Source organism: Aotus nancymaae, unplaced genomic scaffold (assembly GCF_030222135.1).
Source record: "Aotus nancymaae isolate 86718 unplaced genomic scaffold, 86718_ANA_hifiasm-v0.15.2.pri h1tg000016l, whole genome shotgun sequence".
Lineage (NCBI taxonomy): Eukaryota > Metazoa > Chordata > Mammalia > Primates > Aotidae > Aotus > Aotus nancymaae.
In genome coordinates this window covers 72,490,182-72,508,839 of record NW_026988428.1, presented here as the reverse complement: position 1 = coordinate 72,508,839, position 18,658 = coordinate 72,490,182, and the positions used below count along the sequence as shown (strand labels likewise).

General features: G+C 46.9%; 1 protein-coding gene and 1 long non-coding RNA gene across 6 annotated transcripts in view; both read right to left on the bottom strand.

The window, feature by feature from the left end:
* LOC135275427 (uncharacterized) overlaps positions 1-2,054 on the bottom strand; it is a 33,007-nt gene extending 30,953 nt beyond the window's left edge. For 3 of the 5 annotated variants that reach the window (XR_010343051.1, XR_010343049.1, XR_010343052.1), the window contains exon 1: positions 1,950-2,054. This is a non-coding gene — a long non-coding RNA (uncharacterized LOC135275427). Of the gene's footprint in view, positions 1-1,661; positions 1,833-1,949 lie in introns of those variants that run through there. The other 2 variants (XR_010343050.1, XR_010343053.1) reach the window with 1 other exon arrangement.
* Positions 2,055-5,493: 3,439 nt separating this feature from the next.
* On the bottom strand, positions 5,494-13,891 carry LOC135275426 (IQ motif and SEC7 domain-containing protein 3-like). The gene has a single exon (XM_064377616.1). The coding sequence runs from the start codon at positions 13,889-13,891 to the stop codon at positions 13,334-13,336; it is 558 nt and encodes a 185-aa protein (XP_064233686.1). The 3' UTR covers positions 5,494-13,333.
* Between the last annotated feature and the right edge of the window lie 4,767 nt (positions 13,892-18,658).

Here is an 18,658-nt window from a genome sequence, read left to right as displayed (position 1 = left end):
GCAATTCATTAAATAAAACAAAATCGAAAGTCCATCTGGGTCCAAAAGCTGAGCAGGAAAAATAACCATAATGCATTTTTCACCTAGTACATTTTTTGAACCAGTGCCATTAATTTAACAAATGTTTGAATCTAGTGTATACATTTTGAGCTTATGAAAATGCTCCTGTTTATATTAATTTAAGGTAACTAAGGTCATTCTCACTGAACTTTGACTGATAGAAAACAAGCAACTCATTAATACATCTGAAAGTAAAAAAAAAGTTGAATTAAAAAGAAATGATCACGTTAATAATTTAAAATAATAATTTACATTTCTGCCAACAGTACACAAGGATTCTCTTTGCTCTACATTCTCAAGAACACTTTCATCTTTATGATAATTCTAACATTTGTGAGAGGAGGGCTCATTATAGGTTTTAATTTACATTTCCTTGATGACTGGTGGTGTTAAGCATTCAGTTGTTCAAAAATTAGCTGGGTGTAGTAGTGCACACCTGTAATCACAGCTACTAGGGAGGTTGAGGCATGAGAATTGCTTAACCCAAGAAAATAGAGAACAAAAAAGCAGGGGTTGCAATCGTAGTCTCTGATAAAACAAACTTTAAACCAACAAAGATCGAAATAGACAAAGAATGACATTACATAATGGTAAAGGTATTAATGCAACAAGAAGAGCTAACTATCCTAAATATTTATGTACCCAATACAGGAGCACCCAGATACAAAGAGACTTAGACTTCCACACAATAATAGTGGGAGATTTCAACACTCCACTGTCAATACTGGACAGATCAACATGACAAAAAATTACAAGGATACCCAGGACTTCAACTCAGATCTGGACCAAGCAGACCTAATAGACATCTACAGAACTCTCCATCCCAAAACCACAGACTATACATTCTTCTCAGCACCACATCACACTTATTCCAAAACTGACTACATAACTGGAAATAAAACACTCCTCAGCAAATGCAAAAACAAACAAACAAACAAACAAACAAAAACCAGAAACCATAGCAGATAGTTTCTCAGATCACAGCGCAATCAAATTAGAATTCAGGATTAAGAAACTCACTCAAAACCGCACATCTACATGGAAACTAAATACACTGCTCCTGAACGCATACTGGAAAAATAACAAAATGAAGGCAGAAATAAAGATGTTCTTCAAAACCAATGAAAACAAAGACACAATGTACCAGAATCTCTGAGACACATTTAAAGCACTGTCTAGAGGGAAATTTATAGCAGTAAGTGCTCCTGAGAGAAGTGAGGAAAGATGTAAAATTGACACCTTAACATCACACACACACACAAAATACTAGAGGAGCAAGATCAAACAAATTCAAAAGCTAGCAGAAGGCAAGATCCGCTCTTGCCAGCAGGTGCCTTTTGCGCATACCTCGCCGCCCTGATCCCTTAACGTCCCGGGTCCTTTGTGCTCGCCTCTCTCTCCAGTACCTATTTCGCGCGCCCGGCCCGGACCCCCATTTTCCTGCCCTTGCCAGCAAGTGCCTTGTGCGCGTGTCTTGCCACGCCAATCCGTTAAGATGCCGAGCCCTTTATGCTCGCCTCTCCCTCCAGTACCTAGTGCGCGCACCGCTCCCTACCCCGCCCCCGATCCCGCAGTTGCCAGTAGGTGCCTTGTGCCCGTACCTTGCCGCGCCGATCCGTTAAGGTCCCAGGTCCTTAGTGCGCGCGCCTCTCCCTACAGTACCTCATGCGCGCGCCACCCCGTCCGTTGCCATCAGGTGCCTTGCGCGCGAACCTTGCCGGCCAAACCGTTAAGGTCTGGCGTCCTTTGTGTGCGCGCCTCTCCTTCCAGTACCTATCAGGCACCCTCTCTACCCCCACGCCCTCCCCCGCCACCATTGCCCGCAGGTGCCTCGCACTCATATTGTGTCCGCCGACTCCGCATTGCCAGCGGGTGCCTGGCGCGCATACCTTGTCCCGGGAATCCTGTAAGGTCGCACCTCCGGTGTGGATCTGTCACCTGCAGATCACTGATTGTGACTCTCATCTGTCGATGTCACAACCGCTCAGATTTGAATGATGCGTTTCCTGGCAACAGGAGAATGTTCTCTTAGCCTTCGGCCGAGTTGGCAGCAGACAAGAGGACGCTCAGAGCCCAGCTCTCGAGAGTTCAAGGGTCTGAAAATACCCCACTGCTCCCAGGAGCGGTTACCTGGACACTCTGTGCCCCTTATCCCTGTCCCGGTCCCGTCCCGGGGCCGAGGACCGGCCAGTAGGACTCAGGTGCCTTGAGCCTGCTGCCCGCATCCCTCAGTTCATTTTCCTTGTGGGACCTCTCCGTTGCTCCTGCCCCTGGACGGAGTGGCAAGCCATCCTACGAGTACCCAGACACACGGAATCAGCCTGGTGTCGAAAGAACTCCAAGGTTTTCTGTATCCTACAAGCCCTGTGTTCCGTTCCGGCGATCCTGCCTTCAATTTGAGGCACAGGTACCGCAGCAAGCCAGTGCTGTGTGCTCGCAATAGCAGAATGTCCTGCAGCTCAGCGAGTGCACTGAGCCTAAGGACTCTTAGTGAGGCACTGGAGCAGGTAGTCACCGTTTCGGGGCCCACAACACCCAGCTGTGCCCCACGTTCCTATCCAGAGAAGATCATGTCGAGGGCCCTCAAGGTGAGTGGGACAGGGATGCCTGTGCAGGACAAGGACCCCAGAGCCCAAGAGAAGCCTGATGATCAGAAAGGGGGCCCTGAGGGCACCAGGGATGCACGGTCTGCATTTAGGCCGCTGCGGGACAATGGAGGCCTCTCTCCCTTCGTGCCCAGGCCTGGGCCCCTGCACAGAGACCTCCGTACCCAGAGGTCAGAAATCCCATCTGATAAGAAATACCAGCCCTCCGGGATGAGCTGCTGCACCCAACGAAATGCCATCTCCAGCTCCTACAGCTCCACGGGAGGCTTCCCGTGGCTAAAGAGGAGGAAGGGGCCAGCCTCATCCCACTGCCAGCTGCCCCTCACTTCTTCAAAGACAGTGAGTGAGGTCAGCCCTCCGGCTGTCTCTCGGGGTCAGACCCAGTGTGAAAAGGCGGCAGATTCAGCACCTGGGGAGAAACCGGCCCCCAGGAGTGGCTCCCAGACATCTCAGGCCTCTAGGCCTCCTAGACGAAAGTTCCCTCTGCTGCCATGCAGGCAAGGGGAGCCTCTGATGCTGTCACCTCCCTTACAGCTGGGGTTCCGGGTCACTGCTGAAGACCTGGACCTGGAGAAAAAGGTGGCGTTGCTGTGCATTGACAGTGCACTGCGGGGTGAGGCCAAGGGCATCTTTGAGTGCAGAGCCTCACTGCTTTCCCACGCTTTGGCCTCACCTGCAACAGGGACGTCTTCTTTGCCTTCTGTCCCTAAAGCACCCAGCAGGGATGCACAGCAGGAGAGATGCAAGTCCCAAGACCGCCGGGACCCCGTGGCCCTCCTACCATCTGCTGCAGGGTCCCCCTCTAGACCTCCTGTGTCTGGGAGGAAGCGCAAGTCAGCAGACCCCTTGGTCTCCTCCTCAGACCCCCTTCCTGCCACCTCTGCACACTCCCGGGACTCAGCCCAGGTCACCTCGCTGATTCCTGCCCGCTTCCCAGCTGCAAGCAGCACCTTGAAGCGGGCTCGTCCATCTTCAGATCTAGCTGCTTCAGCTGCAGCCCAGGCCTCATCTTCTGCTCCAAGACAGCCAGCCCAGGGCCCCAGCACAGCCTCAGGAAAGGACACCACCACCCTGGCCGGACAGAGGGTCAGTGGTCCCAGCCCAGGACTGAAACTTCCCGTTACTGCTGCAGCCACCACCCAGCCCAAACCTGTGGTCCTTCATGGGCAGCAGCAGGGAACCCGCGGCTTGAAGCGGGCTCGTTCATCTTCAGATCTAGCTGCTTCAGCTGCAGCCCAGGCCTCATCTTCTGCTCCAGGACAGCCAGCCCAGGGCCCCAGCACAGCCTCCGGAAAGGACACCACCACCCTGGCCGGACAGAGGGTCAGTGGTCCCAGCCCAGGACTGAAACTTCCCATTACCGCTGCAGCCACCACCCAGCCCAAACCTGTGGTCCTTCATGGGCAGCAGCAGGGAACCCGCGGCTTGAAGCGGGCTCGTTCATCTTCAGATCTAGCTGCTTCAGCTGCAGCCCAGGCCTCATCTTCTGCTCCAAGCCAGCCAGCCCAGGGCCCCAGCACAGCCTCCGGAAAGGACACCACCACCCTGGCCGGACAGAGGGTCAGTGGTCCCAGCCCAGGACTGAAACTTCCCATTACCGCGGCAGCCACCACCCAGCCCAAACCTGTGGTCCTTCATGGGCAGCAGCAGGGAACCCGCGGCTTGAAGCGGCCTCGTTCATCTTCAGATCTAGCTGCTTCAGCTGCAGCCCAGGCCTCATCTTCTGCTCCAAGACAGCCAGCCCAGGGCCCCAGCACAGCCTCCGGAAAGGACACCACCACCCTGGCCGGACAGAGGGTCAGTGGTCCCAGCCCAGGACTGAAACTTCCCATTACCGCTGCAGCCACCACCCAGCCCAAACCTGTGGTCCTTCATGGGCAGCAGCAGGGAACCCGCGGCTTGATGCGGCCTCGTTCATCTTCAGATCTAGCTGCTTCAGCTGCAGCCCAGGCCTCATCTTCTGCTCCAAGACAGCCAGCCCAGGGCCCCAGCACAGTCTCCGGAAAGGACACCACCACCCTGGCCGGACAGAGGGTCAGTGGTCCCAGCCCAGGACTGAAACTTCCCATTACCGCGGCAGCCACCACCCAGCCCAAACCTGTGGTCCTTCATGGGCAGCAGCAGGGAACCCGCGGCTTGAAGCGGGCTCGTTCATCTTCAGATCTAGCTGCTTCAGCTGCAGCCCAGGCCTCATCTTCTGCTCCAGGACAGCCAGCCCAGGGCCCCACAGCACACTCAGCTGCAGGGGTTTCCTTACCCACCACTTCCACCTCGAGCCCCCCCGCCAAAAGAAAGTCGGCCCGGGCTGCAGGCCCGGCTGGGACCCTACCTCACCCAACTTCTACCTCTCCCCGTGATGCACATGCTGCCTTCTCACGCTGTGGCTTGGCCAAAGCTAGGCGGCTCCGCTAAACACTTGGAAGCAGGACCCTGGCCCCCTCGAGGTTGGTGGTTTCTGTAACATAAATGGGGCTGCAGCAGCAAAGTGGCAAAGAGAAAGGCCCTGAGAACCACAAGGCAATGCAATGTGAGGGGGCCTGAAAATGAGGCCCCCCACCAAAGGCAGAGCACCCCCATGGTGACTAGGGGACCCAGCACCAGGAGCAACTCTGTTGGATGTGGTGATAGTACTGTGGTTTTGATGGAGAAGTCCTTGTTCTTAGGAGATACGTGCTAAAGTACTTGGAGGTAAAGTGTCACTATGTCTGAAACTTAATTCCAAATGATTCAGCAAACAGAAAATGCAGATATCCAACTCACAGCTTATATCCAAAGTGTATGTAGCAAAAATGGACAAATTTGAGGAAAGATACAGAAAATTGAATAATTAGAGTCAGAAACTTTAATGCACCAATTTCAATAATGGGTAGCACAATCAGACAGAAGATTAACATGGGAATAAAAGACTTGAACAATATTATTTGTGTATTGTTGCATAGTTTGTGAAAACTCAACCTAACAGACATCTGTAGAACCCTTTATCAACAATACAATACACATCCTTCTCAAGCACATCTGGATTATTCTCTAGCACAAAACATGTACTAGGCCATAAAACAAGCCAAAACACATTTAAAACGATTAACATCCTTTGAATTATAGTCTCTGGCCATGATGGAATGAAATTAGAAATCAGAAATTAGAAAACAGAAGGAAATTTGGAAAATTCACAAATATGTAGAAATTAAACAACATACTCCTAAATCATGAGTGAGTCAAATCTCAAGGAAAACTAGAAAATACTTTGAGATGAATGAACACAAAAATGCAACATACTAAAATTTATGGAATGCAGCACAGAATGCTTAGAGGAGAATTTATAGCTGTAAAATACCTGTATGAAAAAAGAAATAGAATCTCAAAACAATAACATAACCTTCTACTTATACCTAGAAAAAAATTCACAGTTAACAACATATTCAATGACTAAACATTGAAATAATTCTCCTTAAGATCAGAAACAAGTCAAGGATGTCTGCTCTTGACACTTTTATTCAATATTGTACTGGAGGTTCTAGTTAGGGAAATTAAGCAAGAAAAAGGAATAAAAGGCATCCAAATTGGAAAGAAAGAAGTGAAAATGTCTCTATTCACAGTGACATAATCTTAAATATAGAAAATCCTAAGGTATCCTCTCCCACCACTGCCACACACATGTGCAAATTATTAAACTAGGAAATGAATTCAGCAAGGATGTAGATATAAGATCAATATATAAAAAAACTTTATTTCGATACCCTAGCAGCATCCAACAATAAAAAAAAGAAAATGACTTCATTTATAACGACACCAAGTAGAACACCTATTTAGGAAGAAATTTAACAAAGGTAGTATAAATGTTGTACATTGAAAAACTACAAAACATAATTGAAAGAAATCAAAGATCTAAATAAATGAAAAGACATCTTGTGCTCATGGATTGGAAGGCTTAGTATTGTTAAGATGGCAACATTCCACAGATACACAGTTTCAAAATAGTCTCTATAAAAATTCCAGCAGCCTTTTTTGCAGAAATTGGCAAGCTGATCTTCAAATTCATATGGAAATTTCAAGAGACCCAGAATAGCTAAAACAATCTTGAAGAGGGGGAATAAATTTGGAGGACTCATGCACACCAATTTCAAAACCTACTACCGGGCAACAGTAATCAAGATAGTATGTTACTAGTATAAGGATAGATGTATACACCAGAAGTGAGAATCTAGAAATAGACTCTTACATATTTGATCAATTGACAAGAGTGTTCAAATAATTCAATAGGGAAAGAATAACATTTTCAACAAATGGTGCTAGGACAACTGGATATTCACTTGCAGATGTGCGAAGTTGGACTCTTCACAACATATACAAAAATTAACCCCAAAAAATTGGCTTATGCAAAGTATTCACGACTAGGACATCAAAAGCACTAGGACATCAAAATAGACAAATGGGACTTAGTTGAACTAAAAAGCTTCTGCACAGCAAAATAAATAATTGGCCAGGCGTGATGGTCCAGTACTTTGGGAGGCTAAGGTGGGCAAACAACTTGAGGTCAGGAGTTCAAGACCAGCCTGAACAACATGGCAGAACTCTGTCTCTACTAAAAATGCAAAAATTAGCTGGGTGTGGTGGCAGAAGCCTGTAATTCCAGCTACTTGGGAGGCACATGGCCAGAGGCAGAGGGTAAATGAGAAAGGGGCACACGTAGAAAGGTGATCTGGCAGTGTAGAAGAAACCTTGAACCCTGCATTCTAGTCTGTCACTGTCATCTGACAACAGATGAACCTCTTATCTTTCTTGGACCCTGGTTTCTTTTTCTTTTTTTGGTCAGGGGTGGATGGAGTCTTGCTATGTCACCCAGACTGGAGTGCAATGGCGCAATCTCGGCTCATTGCAACCTCTGCCTCCCTGATTCAAGTGATTCTCCTGCTTCAGCCTCTTGAGTAGCTGGGACTACAGGCCACCATACCCAACTAATTTTGTATTTTTAGTAGTGACCGGGTTTCACCATGTTGACCAGGCTGGTCTTGAACTCCTGACCTCAACTGATCTGCCCATCCTGGTCTCTTTATCTGTAGAAATACTGTAATGTATTGAACACTTATTATGTGCCCCAAACAGTACTAAATAAATATTATGTAGAATTTAAAACTTTACAACCCGTCATTAAAGTAGATATTTTCCTCATTTTATAAGTGGAAAAAGAGAGGCTGAAAGAAAGTAAACAGTGAAGGTGAGGTCTCACAGCTGTGGGGGCACCAGGATTTCTCCCCAGGTATGCCTGCCCAAAGCCCATGTTCTCAATCACCTAGATCTTGGACACTGTGTGATCCAGTGGCTACCTGAAGTTCCTTTCAGCCTGAAAGATTTAGCTTTGCCCTTGCCTTACCCCTGATTCCCTTTCTTTTTGTTAATGCCCTCATTGACTGAAATGAAGATGACCACTCCCTTTTTCCATGAAAATAAGGTACTCTTTGTAGCCTTTGCGGGAACCTGCATTTTGTGCTTTTCCAGAAGCAGAGGAGTAAGTTGCTGCAGTGGCCCAAGCCTTGGAAATCCTGCCAAACGGCCTCACATTTGAGAATCTGCCAGGTGCAGTGAGAGTGTCCCCAGGGCCTCTTGCTGAGAAACCCCTTACCAAGCTGCTGTTGCCCTGTGCCCAGGGCCACTGAGATATTCTTGGGCCCCAGTGAAAAAAATGTTCAGGCTTTCCAACAAGGCAGCTTGTCTAAAAATCTTCACATGGGACATAAACTCAGGAGTTCAGTCTTTTTTCAGATTGTGAGCCCCAGTGTTTGTCCCAGTCCTTCCCTCTTTTTTCGTTACCCTCCCTTCCATTCCCTCTTCACCCAGCCCTGGCCCCAGCTGCCTTTTCTCATAAGTGACCTTTGAAACTCAGGCTGCACAGAGATTTGCTGAATCAGCAGGACCAACTGCTGTTTCTCTTGCTTAGCTTTGGGCCAGTGGGAAAATGTGCCAGGATGCCTTTGTGAGGCCCTGTGGCGTTCACTGTGTGCGTCTGGGAAGAGCTTGGGAATGAGGAAGGAGGGAGCTGGTGTGGAACTCGGCATGGAGGCTGGTAAGGAGGAGGGAGACAATCAGTGTTTCCCAGAGACCAGGGGATGACTTAGTTCTCTTAAATGCATTATTTTTGGATGGAAGGAAGGGAAGAGCAGTGGTCTAGGTGCTCAGAAAGGCAAAGGGCAGTAAATCTTTGCAAGTGGCCACTCTATGCCAGCTTCCTGATATAAACAAAAAGATGCACACTCCCTCCCCAAAGTGGGCCTTCAAGCTGGCCCCATTTCTTGGACTAGAAGCTCTCTTCCTGCTGGGGATAGAGGAATAAGTGGTGGATAGGGAGACTGGCGAGCATGGGCCCTTCCTCAGCAACCAGCTACAAGGTAGACAAGGTCCCTGTGTGTTGAAACTGTCCTCACCTAGTGATAGGGTTCAGCCTCATAGGGAGGGGATTAGGGTGGTAAGAGGGGGGCTGTATGATCAGAGGAGGGAATGAGATGTGCATGCAAAACCGGTATCTCCATGGATTGAATTTTTTGCCTTTTGTTCCCTTTCCAGCTATCCTTGCCTCTTGCTATTCTGACATAAACCTTTGAGCTCAATGAAGAAAACCTGCTCTCTGGCTCTTAACATGATTTGTATACTCACCCTTTTTACCTTGTGCTGTTCTGATAGAAGATTGCTCTAAGCAGCTGCAACATGCTTACACTTGTTTAGACGTTTCTAGATATGTGTCTCATATATTTTGAGCAAGGACCATTTGCTTCTTTCCAGTCTTTCACAGCACTGAGTGCAGGGTTTTGAACAGACTGGACACTTGATACATATAGTTGACCGACAGACCTTTATACTTTCTCTCTTAATAGCTTCTAGGATGGGTCAGCCATGAGCTATCACGTTCAAGCATGCAACCCTGACTCAATAGGAGCAGAGACCCCAGTTACAATCAGCATCTTAGACAACTCAGGCTAAAAAGCACATCCAGAAATCTTCTAGCCATACCCAGCCTCCAGTCAGTATGAGAACAGGGAGCTCAAAAGATACTCAAGACTTATTTCATGTTTAAAGGATGTGGGTAGAGAGGAAAGAGATTTCCCTGTGTAGCTTACGTGGAAGAAGGATAGGAGGAAGAGAAGATGGGAGAGAGAAAGTGTTTGAGGGAGAGGAAGAAAGGGAGAAGAGAAGGAAAGAAAAAGGGAGGAAGGAGTGAAGCAGAGGAGGGATGTGAAAAAAATAAAGAAAGGATGTAACAGAGAGAAGAAAGGAGCTGTGGAGCCCTTCAGACTTCATAGTCATATTGAGGTGGGGAGCTTGGAGTAGGAGCTAAATTTAAATTGGAACGCAAGAATCTATCCTCCAGCAATCATCTGCCTGTGGCCTTGGAGACATGGACAAGCCCTGCCATCCGAGGCAGTAAATGCATGACTGGTGGGTGGGAAAATGTGCTCAGATGCCACTGAGGCCAGCAGCTTCAGATAAGTTCATGTGCTTCCATGGCAAGAGGATTTGTCAGGTCAAGTGGGGTTTCTGGTGCCAGCCAGGAAAGGGATAATAATAAATTCTGCAGATGCTGTGAGCCTTGATTGAAAAAATAAAGAGGAGGAAGCTATGTTTGCTGCTTTCATTAAGAGGCAAAAGCAGTGGGGGTCAGAGCTTAGCAAGAATCAGGAAGCACGCAGAGAAAGAATTTTAACCCTTCAAATGTTTTTCTTCCATAATATCTCTGCACTCACCCACTCACAGATTGCTGCTTTCTTGGACTGACCTCCAATACCACCACCACCTTTGTGTCTCCCTCAGCTGAAGGAGGGAGAGAGGCCAGATTATGTATTAATGCAGATAAATGGCAATTAAATGATTCATTATTTCTCAGTCCAAGGTTCTCTAGAGCTTCTGCCTCTCCTGGAATTGAGTAGGAAGAGGGGTTCTGGGATTAAGAGTCAAACTGTATGAGGACATAATGCACCTACTGGAGTGCCTGGCCTCTGGAAACCCTCACCAACTCTTCAACCACCTCACTGGGGCAGTGTTCTCGCTGGAATGAGACCAGAGGAGGAATGAGAGAAGATTCACAGGAAACGCATGATCGGAAGACCTGCTCTGCCATGTCTTCCTCCCGCTTCAGCACTCCCAGTAGAGAATCGATTCTGTAGCGAGCTCCCCAGGAGCAATACCAGGGAGGGGGCTGCTGGCTCTGCTCTCCTTCTCCTCACCTCTCCCTATCCTTGGAGATACCTCTCTGCCTGCTGGCTCCATCTACTCCTGCACTGTAGACAGGTATGGGCAGAGAACAAACATACGAAACAGGCCATGGGCAGAGAGCAGGGTAAGACCAAACATGTAATTAGCAGTGATGATTCCTTCCTGAAGTTCTGTTCTGCGGGGAAACTTGGGTTGAAGTTGGGCAACTGTGGGGAAAGAAATGAGTGGTCCAGAAGATATTCAACCAGCCGAGATGACCATGTTTTCACATCCAAGGAAAGAGAACTGCAGGGAGGAGGGGAGGCAGGCACATCCATGGTCTCTATGTCTCTGGGTGTGCAGGCTCAGGGAGCAGGGGAAAAAGCTGGAGGCTCTGGAGAAAGGAAGGCACTACTGTTAAGTGCCTGGGCCAACTTTCTAAGTGAAGGATTCCAATAACTTCCACTCACCTCCACCATGCTAATTATTTCTTATTTTTGCTCTATTCCTTTGAGAGGCAAAAGCGGGACAGATGAGAAGGAAAGATGAGGATGTCACAATTCCTCTCTGGAATTGACATGTGAGGCTGAACAGGAACCCAGATAATTCCTAAATCCCAGGATTCCTAGCAGGACCATCTGAGTGAAAGGGTTTGGGTTATGTAGATCAATCTGAAGGCCATAACGATGTCTTTGTCTAAGAAAAATAATCTTTCCTCAACTCTTTTGCCACACAGTCCCCTGGAGAGATGCAAAGAAAGTGGAGATGCAGTAGGAGAGAAGGGAGACACCAAAAGTCATGAGGAGAGAAATCATAATGACCAGGTAGCTGTGGCTGCCCTCAGGGAAAGGGACTGGAAAAATTCTTCCCCCCTACCTGGGAAAAAGACCACTTAGTATCTTGGAACAGTGTTGCCTTTTGCTGAGCCTTGGGCATTGAGGGAAAATGACTTTCTCCTTTTTATGCCAGATAAGGAAAAACCAAAAATAAAATTGTGAAACTGAGGGAAGTCCAAATGGGCTATTGAGGGAGCTGAGGTAGAAAACTGTATCTTCTTGAGGTTTGAATCAAGTGTTTCAAGTTGGCCAAGCCAGGTCATGGTAGACCCCTTGGTTCTGATCCTCGTACCCTGTGAGCTACCCTGCCCTAACCCAACTTCTCTAACTCTACAACAGATAGGAAAAGAAAGTGAGTTTTGAAGGAACACAGCAAATCTTCACAAGGATCTCTCAGACTTGAAGCGCATGTGTAACTGGATGAAGATGAGATTCCCAGCTCTACTTTCTCCCTCCTTATCCCCTTTAGCATCACCATTTTCAAGGTCAGGTGCTGACCAGATACAATTTCCCTTGAACTGTTCTTATTTAGTTCTCCATCACTTGTCTAATCAGAGAAAAGAAGCTGACATGGCCACAGCCTTTCCAGTACAGAGAAGAGAACATCCCAGATGCTTTCATGTCTTCTTCCCATATTCCTAGTTTATGGACCTCGTGAGTGAAGAAAGAGCTTGAGGTTCTAGGTGCTGAGAGATTAATGTTTCTCTCAGGACCCAAGACAAGATTTCAGTGATAACCAAATAACCAGGGGAAATAAGGTTTGCAGTTGCTGGCCTTAACAGGGAGATTTAAACAGGCATGGCATCCAAATATCAACTCCATCTGCCTACTGTCCCCCATGTCATTGTTCCCTTTCAGCAATGGCCAAACACCCTGTAGGAAGAACCCTCCTTGAGTTGGAGGAAAAATCTATAACCAGACTGAGTCCTCAAGCCATGCCTAAGTCCTCCATTGGTTTGATAGGATGGTCCCTTGTGCCTCTTCAGCTCTACGGGAATTCAGAGCAGAGAACCCTTCCCCAAATGAGCCATTCCTGGCTATGACTCCCACTTCACCAGGTGAAGAGCCGCATCTTCTCTTCATCTGCCTCCAGCTCCCGTGCTTTCCCACGTCACTCCTGCTTTTCAGGTTTGCCCTCAGTCTCCTGATTTTCCCTCTACCCCAGTCCTACTCTTCCTGGGCCCCAGCCTTTTTAAAGCTCTTTACATGCCTCTTTCCAAGTCTTCATCTCAGTCTCCATTCAAATACTTTTACTACCCAAACTTCCTTCCAAATTTTTTCTCACTTAAAAAGATACCTTCAATGGTTCTCTTCTACAGTTGAATCTTCACTCGAACTTCATCCCAGTCTAACCCCCTTTAAATGCTGTCAGTTACTAATATCCCCAATCGCTTAAAACCCACTTCTTTCCTCCTTTGCCCTTACTGATGGTCTGGTTACTCCTTTTTGCTCCAACATTCCTCAAAACCGTCTCAGGCACGGATATCATCCCCTCATTTTCCCCAGATCTCCTTGACACACTTCTGGCCCCTTCAGGCCACGTCACCCCGGTCTTTTAGACTCCCACGCACCCGATGTCCCTGTCTCTCCCTCACACCCACTTGCTTCCCTTGCTCCCACCACAACAGTGCCCATCTCCCTCTTCCCCGCTCACTCAGGTCTCCTGCTCAGGACGCCCTTGCCGAGGGCGGAAGGGGATTTGTGCTGAAGGAGGGCTCCGGCAGCAGCGCAGCAACTCGGGGGACGCTCCTTCTCCTTGTCAGTCACGGCTCCCTGTGTCCCCAGATGCTTGTGGGGCGACTGGGGTGTGTGAGCCCTGCTGCCAGGGCCCCGCGGGGGCTGCTCCAGGAGCTGTCCGTGGTGCTGAAGCGGCGGCTGCTCGGGCGCGGGCTGTGGCGCGGCGGCTGAGCGCTGTCCCTGGTCCTGGAGAGGTTCTTGGGCCCTGGCAGCGGCGGCGGGAACGGTGGCCGGAGCAGCCGGCGGCTGGGCCGATGACGGGGGGACGAGCCCGGGCGGAGGCTGGGCTTGCAGCAGCTGCTGGTGCTCCCACAGGCTGCGGTTCTCAGCGCTCAGCTCGTCCAGCCGCCGCTCCAGCTCGTCGATTCGCTCTCGCTGGGTGTGGATGAGGCTCTGCTGGTTCTGCACGATGGCCGTGAGCTCCTTGAGGTAGAGCACGGCGCGCACCGGGTTCTCCAGCAGGCTCTCCATGCCGCCCGCCGCCGCCTGCGCCCTGCCTGCGCCTGGGCTGGCGGCGGGGAACGCGAGGGCGCGGGAGCCCAGCAGCCCAGTGGTCCGCTCGCCTCCCTCGCCCACGGGCCCAGCCTCCCTGCCGCCGCCGGCGCCGCGTCACTGCCACCCCGACCTTCACACACGCATCGCGGGGCGGGGCCGCGGCACAGGGCCCCACCCCCACCCCACCCTCTAATTCCCGGCCTCCCCAACCCCTCGTCTCCCCACCTCCCTGCCTCTTGGCATCATAGGAGGCTCTGCTCCCTGCAGGGCAGAGAGGAGAGGGAGGAGGCCAGAGAGAGGGAGCCTGTGGCCCGGGCGTGGGAGGGAAGCAGGAAACGCAGGCGACCCGAGAAGGACGGTGAATCTGACTGGCCAGAACGGGAAGTAGGCGAAGGGGAAGAAGCGATACTGGGAAGGTGTGGTGGGACCTGCAGGAGAAGAGAAGCAGAAAAGAAAGGAAGAGAAGGGGAGAGGCTGGCGGAGAGGAAGCAGAAAAAGGGAAGGTGGGACAAAGAAAGAGAAATGAGCTGGAGGAGAGGAAGGCGTGGGGCCCTGAAGGGGCACGAATTCTTTTCCCAGGCCAGCCCTTCCAGGGGCTGGGGTCCATCTAGATACCTGCGGAGGAGAGGCCACACTCGCCGCTTTTGCTCACAGCAGTCTATTCTGAGGGGGAATTCCCTGGAACACAAGGATTCTGGGGCTCTAAGGGACCCTAAAGAGCATCTGATCCTGCTCTTTCCTTCAGCAATGAAGAAACTTGGGGTGGGAAGGCTGTTCATGCTGGGTTTTCCCTGGGAGTGAGACCTCAAGACAGTTTTGGCAGTTCCTGATAGAAAGACAAACTAAATAAACCAGGTCCTCTGTGGCAAGGGCTAACGCTTCCAGAAACTTCTGAACAGAGCATTCTATTTGACAAATAGAAAATGCACGCTGTTACTAAACACTGGGCTAGATGGTGGTAAGAGAAAGATGATTAGAATAGAATCTTAGGCTTCTTGATGCTTATAAATAAGTGGGTGAAATTGGTCATAATTAACTTTGACATATGGTGGTGGTGGTGAGTGATCAGGTAGAGGTTTGCCCAGAGTGCTATAGGAGCCAGCAGCTTAGAGATCCAGGAAGGCTTCTTGGAGGAAGTGACCCTTGGTGTGAGAAGGGTTTCTCAGAAAGGAAGGGCAACATGAACAAAAGCTCAGAGACATTAATCAGCATCGATGGAATTATTCATTCATGTTTACAATAATCATATGTAAAACACCCACTAGGTGCAAAGTAATGTAACAGAATCTATGCAGGCCACATTTAGCATAGATAATAAATTATCATTTCTATAATCAGGTGGATTCCAATCTCGTAGAGTAGATATGACATGCACGTGAATAGGCAAAACACAAGTCAAGATTTCTGTAAGAGCTATTCAAGTCAAGTGCCATAGAGTTCAGGGGAGGGAGAGGTTTCATTTGACTGTTTTGATCTGGTGAGTTCTGATAGAGGTGTTATTCAAGTTGGGCCATGAAGAATGGGAAATATTTCAACAGGTAGTCAGAACAAGGGGCCAGAGATGAGAAAGATATATCAGGCAGCAGGGAAAAAGCTAAGGAATGGAAAAATAGCACTTGGTTTAAATTAATTTGACAGGGAAATGACCCTTTTTCTTTTCTTTTTTCTTTTCTTTCTTTCTTTTTCTTTCACTCTCTCTTTTTCTTCCTTTTTTTTTTTTTTTGAGACAGGGTCTTACTCTGTCATCCAGTCTGGGGTTCAGTGGCAGGATCATGGTTTACTGCATCCTTGACCTCCTGGGATCAAGCAATCCTCTAGTCTCAGCTTCTTGAGTAGGTGAGATTACAGATGCATACCACCATGCCCAGCAGAGGAAGTGAAAATGAGTTGTTCTTTCTTCTTTTGTTGGAATGGGATGAGAAGGAGGCAAGGCTATGGGTGCCCTTCGCATGTTTGTTGTGCTGTTCTGTTCTTCACATACATGTACATCAGGCACCCTGTCAACCTTCCATCCCCCCAGGGTAGGCATATTTATGGGTACCATGAGCCCAGTGAGCTGGGCCACCCCTCACCAAGTGGTGCCAGACTTGAATAACCTTATGAGAAGGAACCTGTGCTCTGCAAATATATTGGTTTATCTGCATTTGTGATGTGTTTTTATTTTGCTTTTCTTCCATTTATCTTCATAGCAAACTTTCTCTGCTGATTATTTCTTTTACTGTGCACAAGCTTTTTAGTTTAATTAAGTCCATCTGTTTATCTTTGTTGCATTTGCTTTTAGGTTCTTGGTCATAAACTCTTTGCCTAACGTCTAGAGAAGAGTTTTTCCGATGTTATCTGTTAGAATTTTTATGATTTCAGGACTTAGATTTAAGTATTTGATTCATCTTGAATTGATTTTTGTATAAGGTCAGAGGCGAGGATGCAGATTCATTCTTCTACATGTGGCTAGCCAATTATCCCAGCACCATTTGTTGAACAGAGTGTCCTTTCCCCACTTTATATTTTTGTTTGCTTTGTCAAAGATCAGTTGGGTATAAGTATTTGGCTTTATTTATGGGTTCTCTACTCTGTTCCATTGGTCCATGTGCCTATTTTTATACCAGTACCATGCTGTTTTTGTGACTATAGCCTGGTAGTATAGTTTGAAATCAGGTAATGTGATGCTTCCAGATTTGTTCTTTTTGCTTACTTTTGGTTTGGCTATGTGGGCTCTTTGGTTCCATATGAATTTAAGGGATTTTTTTTCGAGTTTTATGAAGACTGATAATGGTATTTTGATGGGAATTGCATTGAATTTGTAGATTGCTTTTGGCAGTATGGTCATTTTCATAATATTGATTCTATCCATCCATGAGCATCGAGTGTGTTTTCATTTGTTTGTGTCATCTATGATTTCTTTCAGCAGTGTTTTGTAGTTTTCCTTGTAGAGGTTTTCACCTCCTTGGTTAGGTATATTCCTAAGTAGTTTGTTTTATTTTTTGCAGTTATGTAAAAGGGGTTGAGTTATTGTTTTGATTCTCAGCTTGGTTGCTGTTGGTGTATAGCAGTGCTACTGATTTGTGTGAGTCGATTTTGTATCCTGAAACTACTGAATTCATTTATCAGATCTAGAAGCTTTTTGGATGAGTGCTTAGGGTGTTCTAGGTATACAATCATATCATCAGCAAACAGCAACAGTTTGACTTCCTCATTACCAAGTTAAATACCCTTTATTTCTTTCTCTTTTCTGTTTGCTCTGGCCAGGACTTCCAGTACTATGTTGAATAGAAGTGGTGAAAGTGGGCACTTACGTTGTTCCATTTCTCAGGGGGAATGCTTTCAGGTTTTCCCCCTTCAGTATAATGTTGGTTGTGGGTTTGTCTATGGACAGCTTTTATTATCTTAAGGTATGTTTTTTCTATGTCGATTTTGCTGAAGGCTTTAACCATAAAGGGATGCTGGATTTTGTCAAATAGTTTTTCTGTATCTATTGAGATGATCATGTGATTTTTGTTTTTAATTCTGTTTATGTGGCGTCATTTATTGACTTATGGGTGTTAAACCATCCCTCTATCCCTGGTATGAAACCCACTTGATCATGGTGGATTTTCTTTTTGATATGCTGTTGGATTTGGTTAGCTAGTATTTTGTTGAGGATTTTTGTATCTATGTTCATCAGGGACATTGGTCTGTAGTTTTCTTTTTTTTGTTAAGTCCTTTCCTGGTTTGGGTATTAAGGTGATACTGGCTTCATGGAATGATTTAAGGAGGATTTCCTCCTCTATCTTTTGGTATAGTTTCAGTAGAATTGGTGAGAATTCTTCTCTGAATGTCTGACAGAATTCAGTTGTGAATTCATCTGCTCCTGGACTTTCTTTTGTTGGCAATTTTTAAATTACAGTTTCAATCTCACTGCTTATTATTAGTCTGTTCAGGGTTTCTATTTCTTCCTGGTTTAATCTAGTTTGTATGTTTCCAGGAATTTATCTATCTCCTCTTGGTTTTCTAGTTTATGCTTGTAAAAGTGTTCATAGTAGCCTTGAATGATCTGTTGTATTTCTATGTCATTAGCTGTAATATCTCTTGTTTCATTTCTAATTGAGCTTATTTGGATCTTCTCCTTTTTTTTCTTGGTTAATCTCACTAATGATCTATCAATTTTTTTAATCTTTTCAAAGAAACAGCGTTTTGTTTTATCTTTTTTATTTTTATTTTTTGTTTCAATTTCATGTAGTACTGCTCTGATCTTTGTTATTTCTTGTCTTCTGCTAGGGTTTGATTTGGTTTGTTCTTGTTTCTGTAGTTCCTTGAGGTGTGATCTTAGATTGTATATTTGTGCTCTTTCAGACTTTTTTTTAATGTAGGCATGTAATGCTATGAGGTTTTCGGCTAGCACTGCTTTTGCTGTATCCCAGAGGTTTTGATAGGTTGTGTCACTATTGTCATTCAGTTCAAATAATTTTCAAATTTCCATCTTGATTTCATTGTTGACTCTAATATCATTCAGGAACAGATTATTTAATTTCCATGTATTTGCATAGTTTTGAGAGTTCCTTTTGGAGTTGATTTCCAACTTTATTTCACTGTGGTATGCTCAAAATTATATCAAGAGCATACTTGATGTAATTTTGATTTTCTTAAATTTATTGAGACTTGTTTTGTGGCCTACCATATGGTTTGTCTTGGAGAATGTTCCATGTGCCGTGAATGGCATTAGAGTTTATGTCCATCGTTTCTCTCTTGCCTTTCTGTCTTGATGAT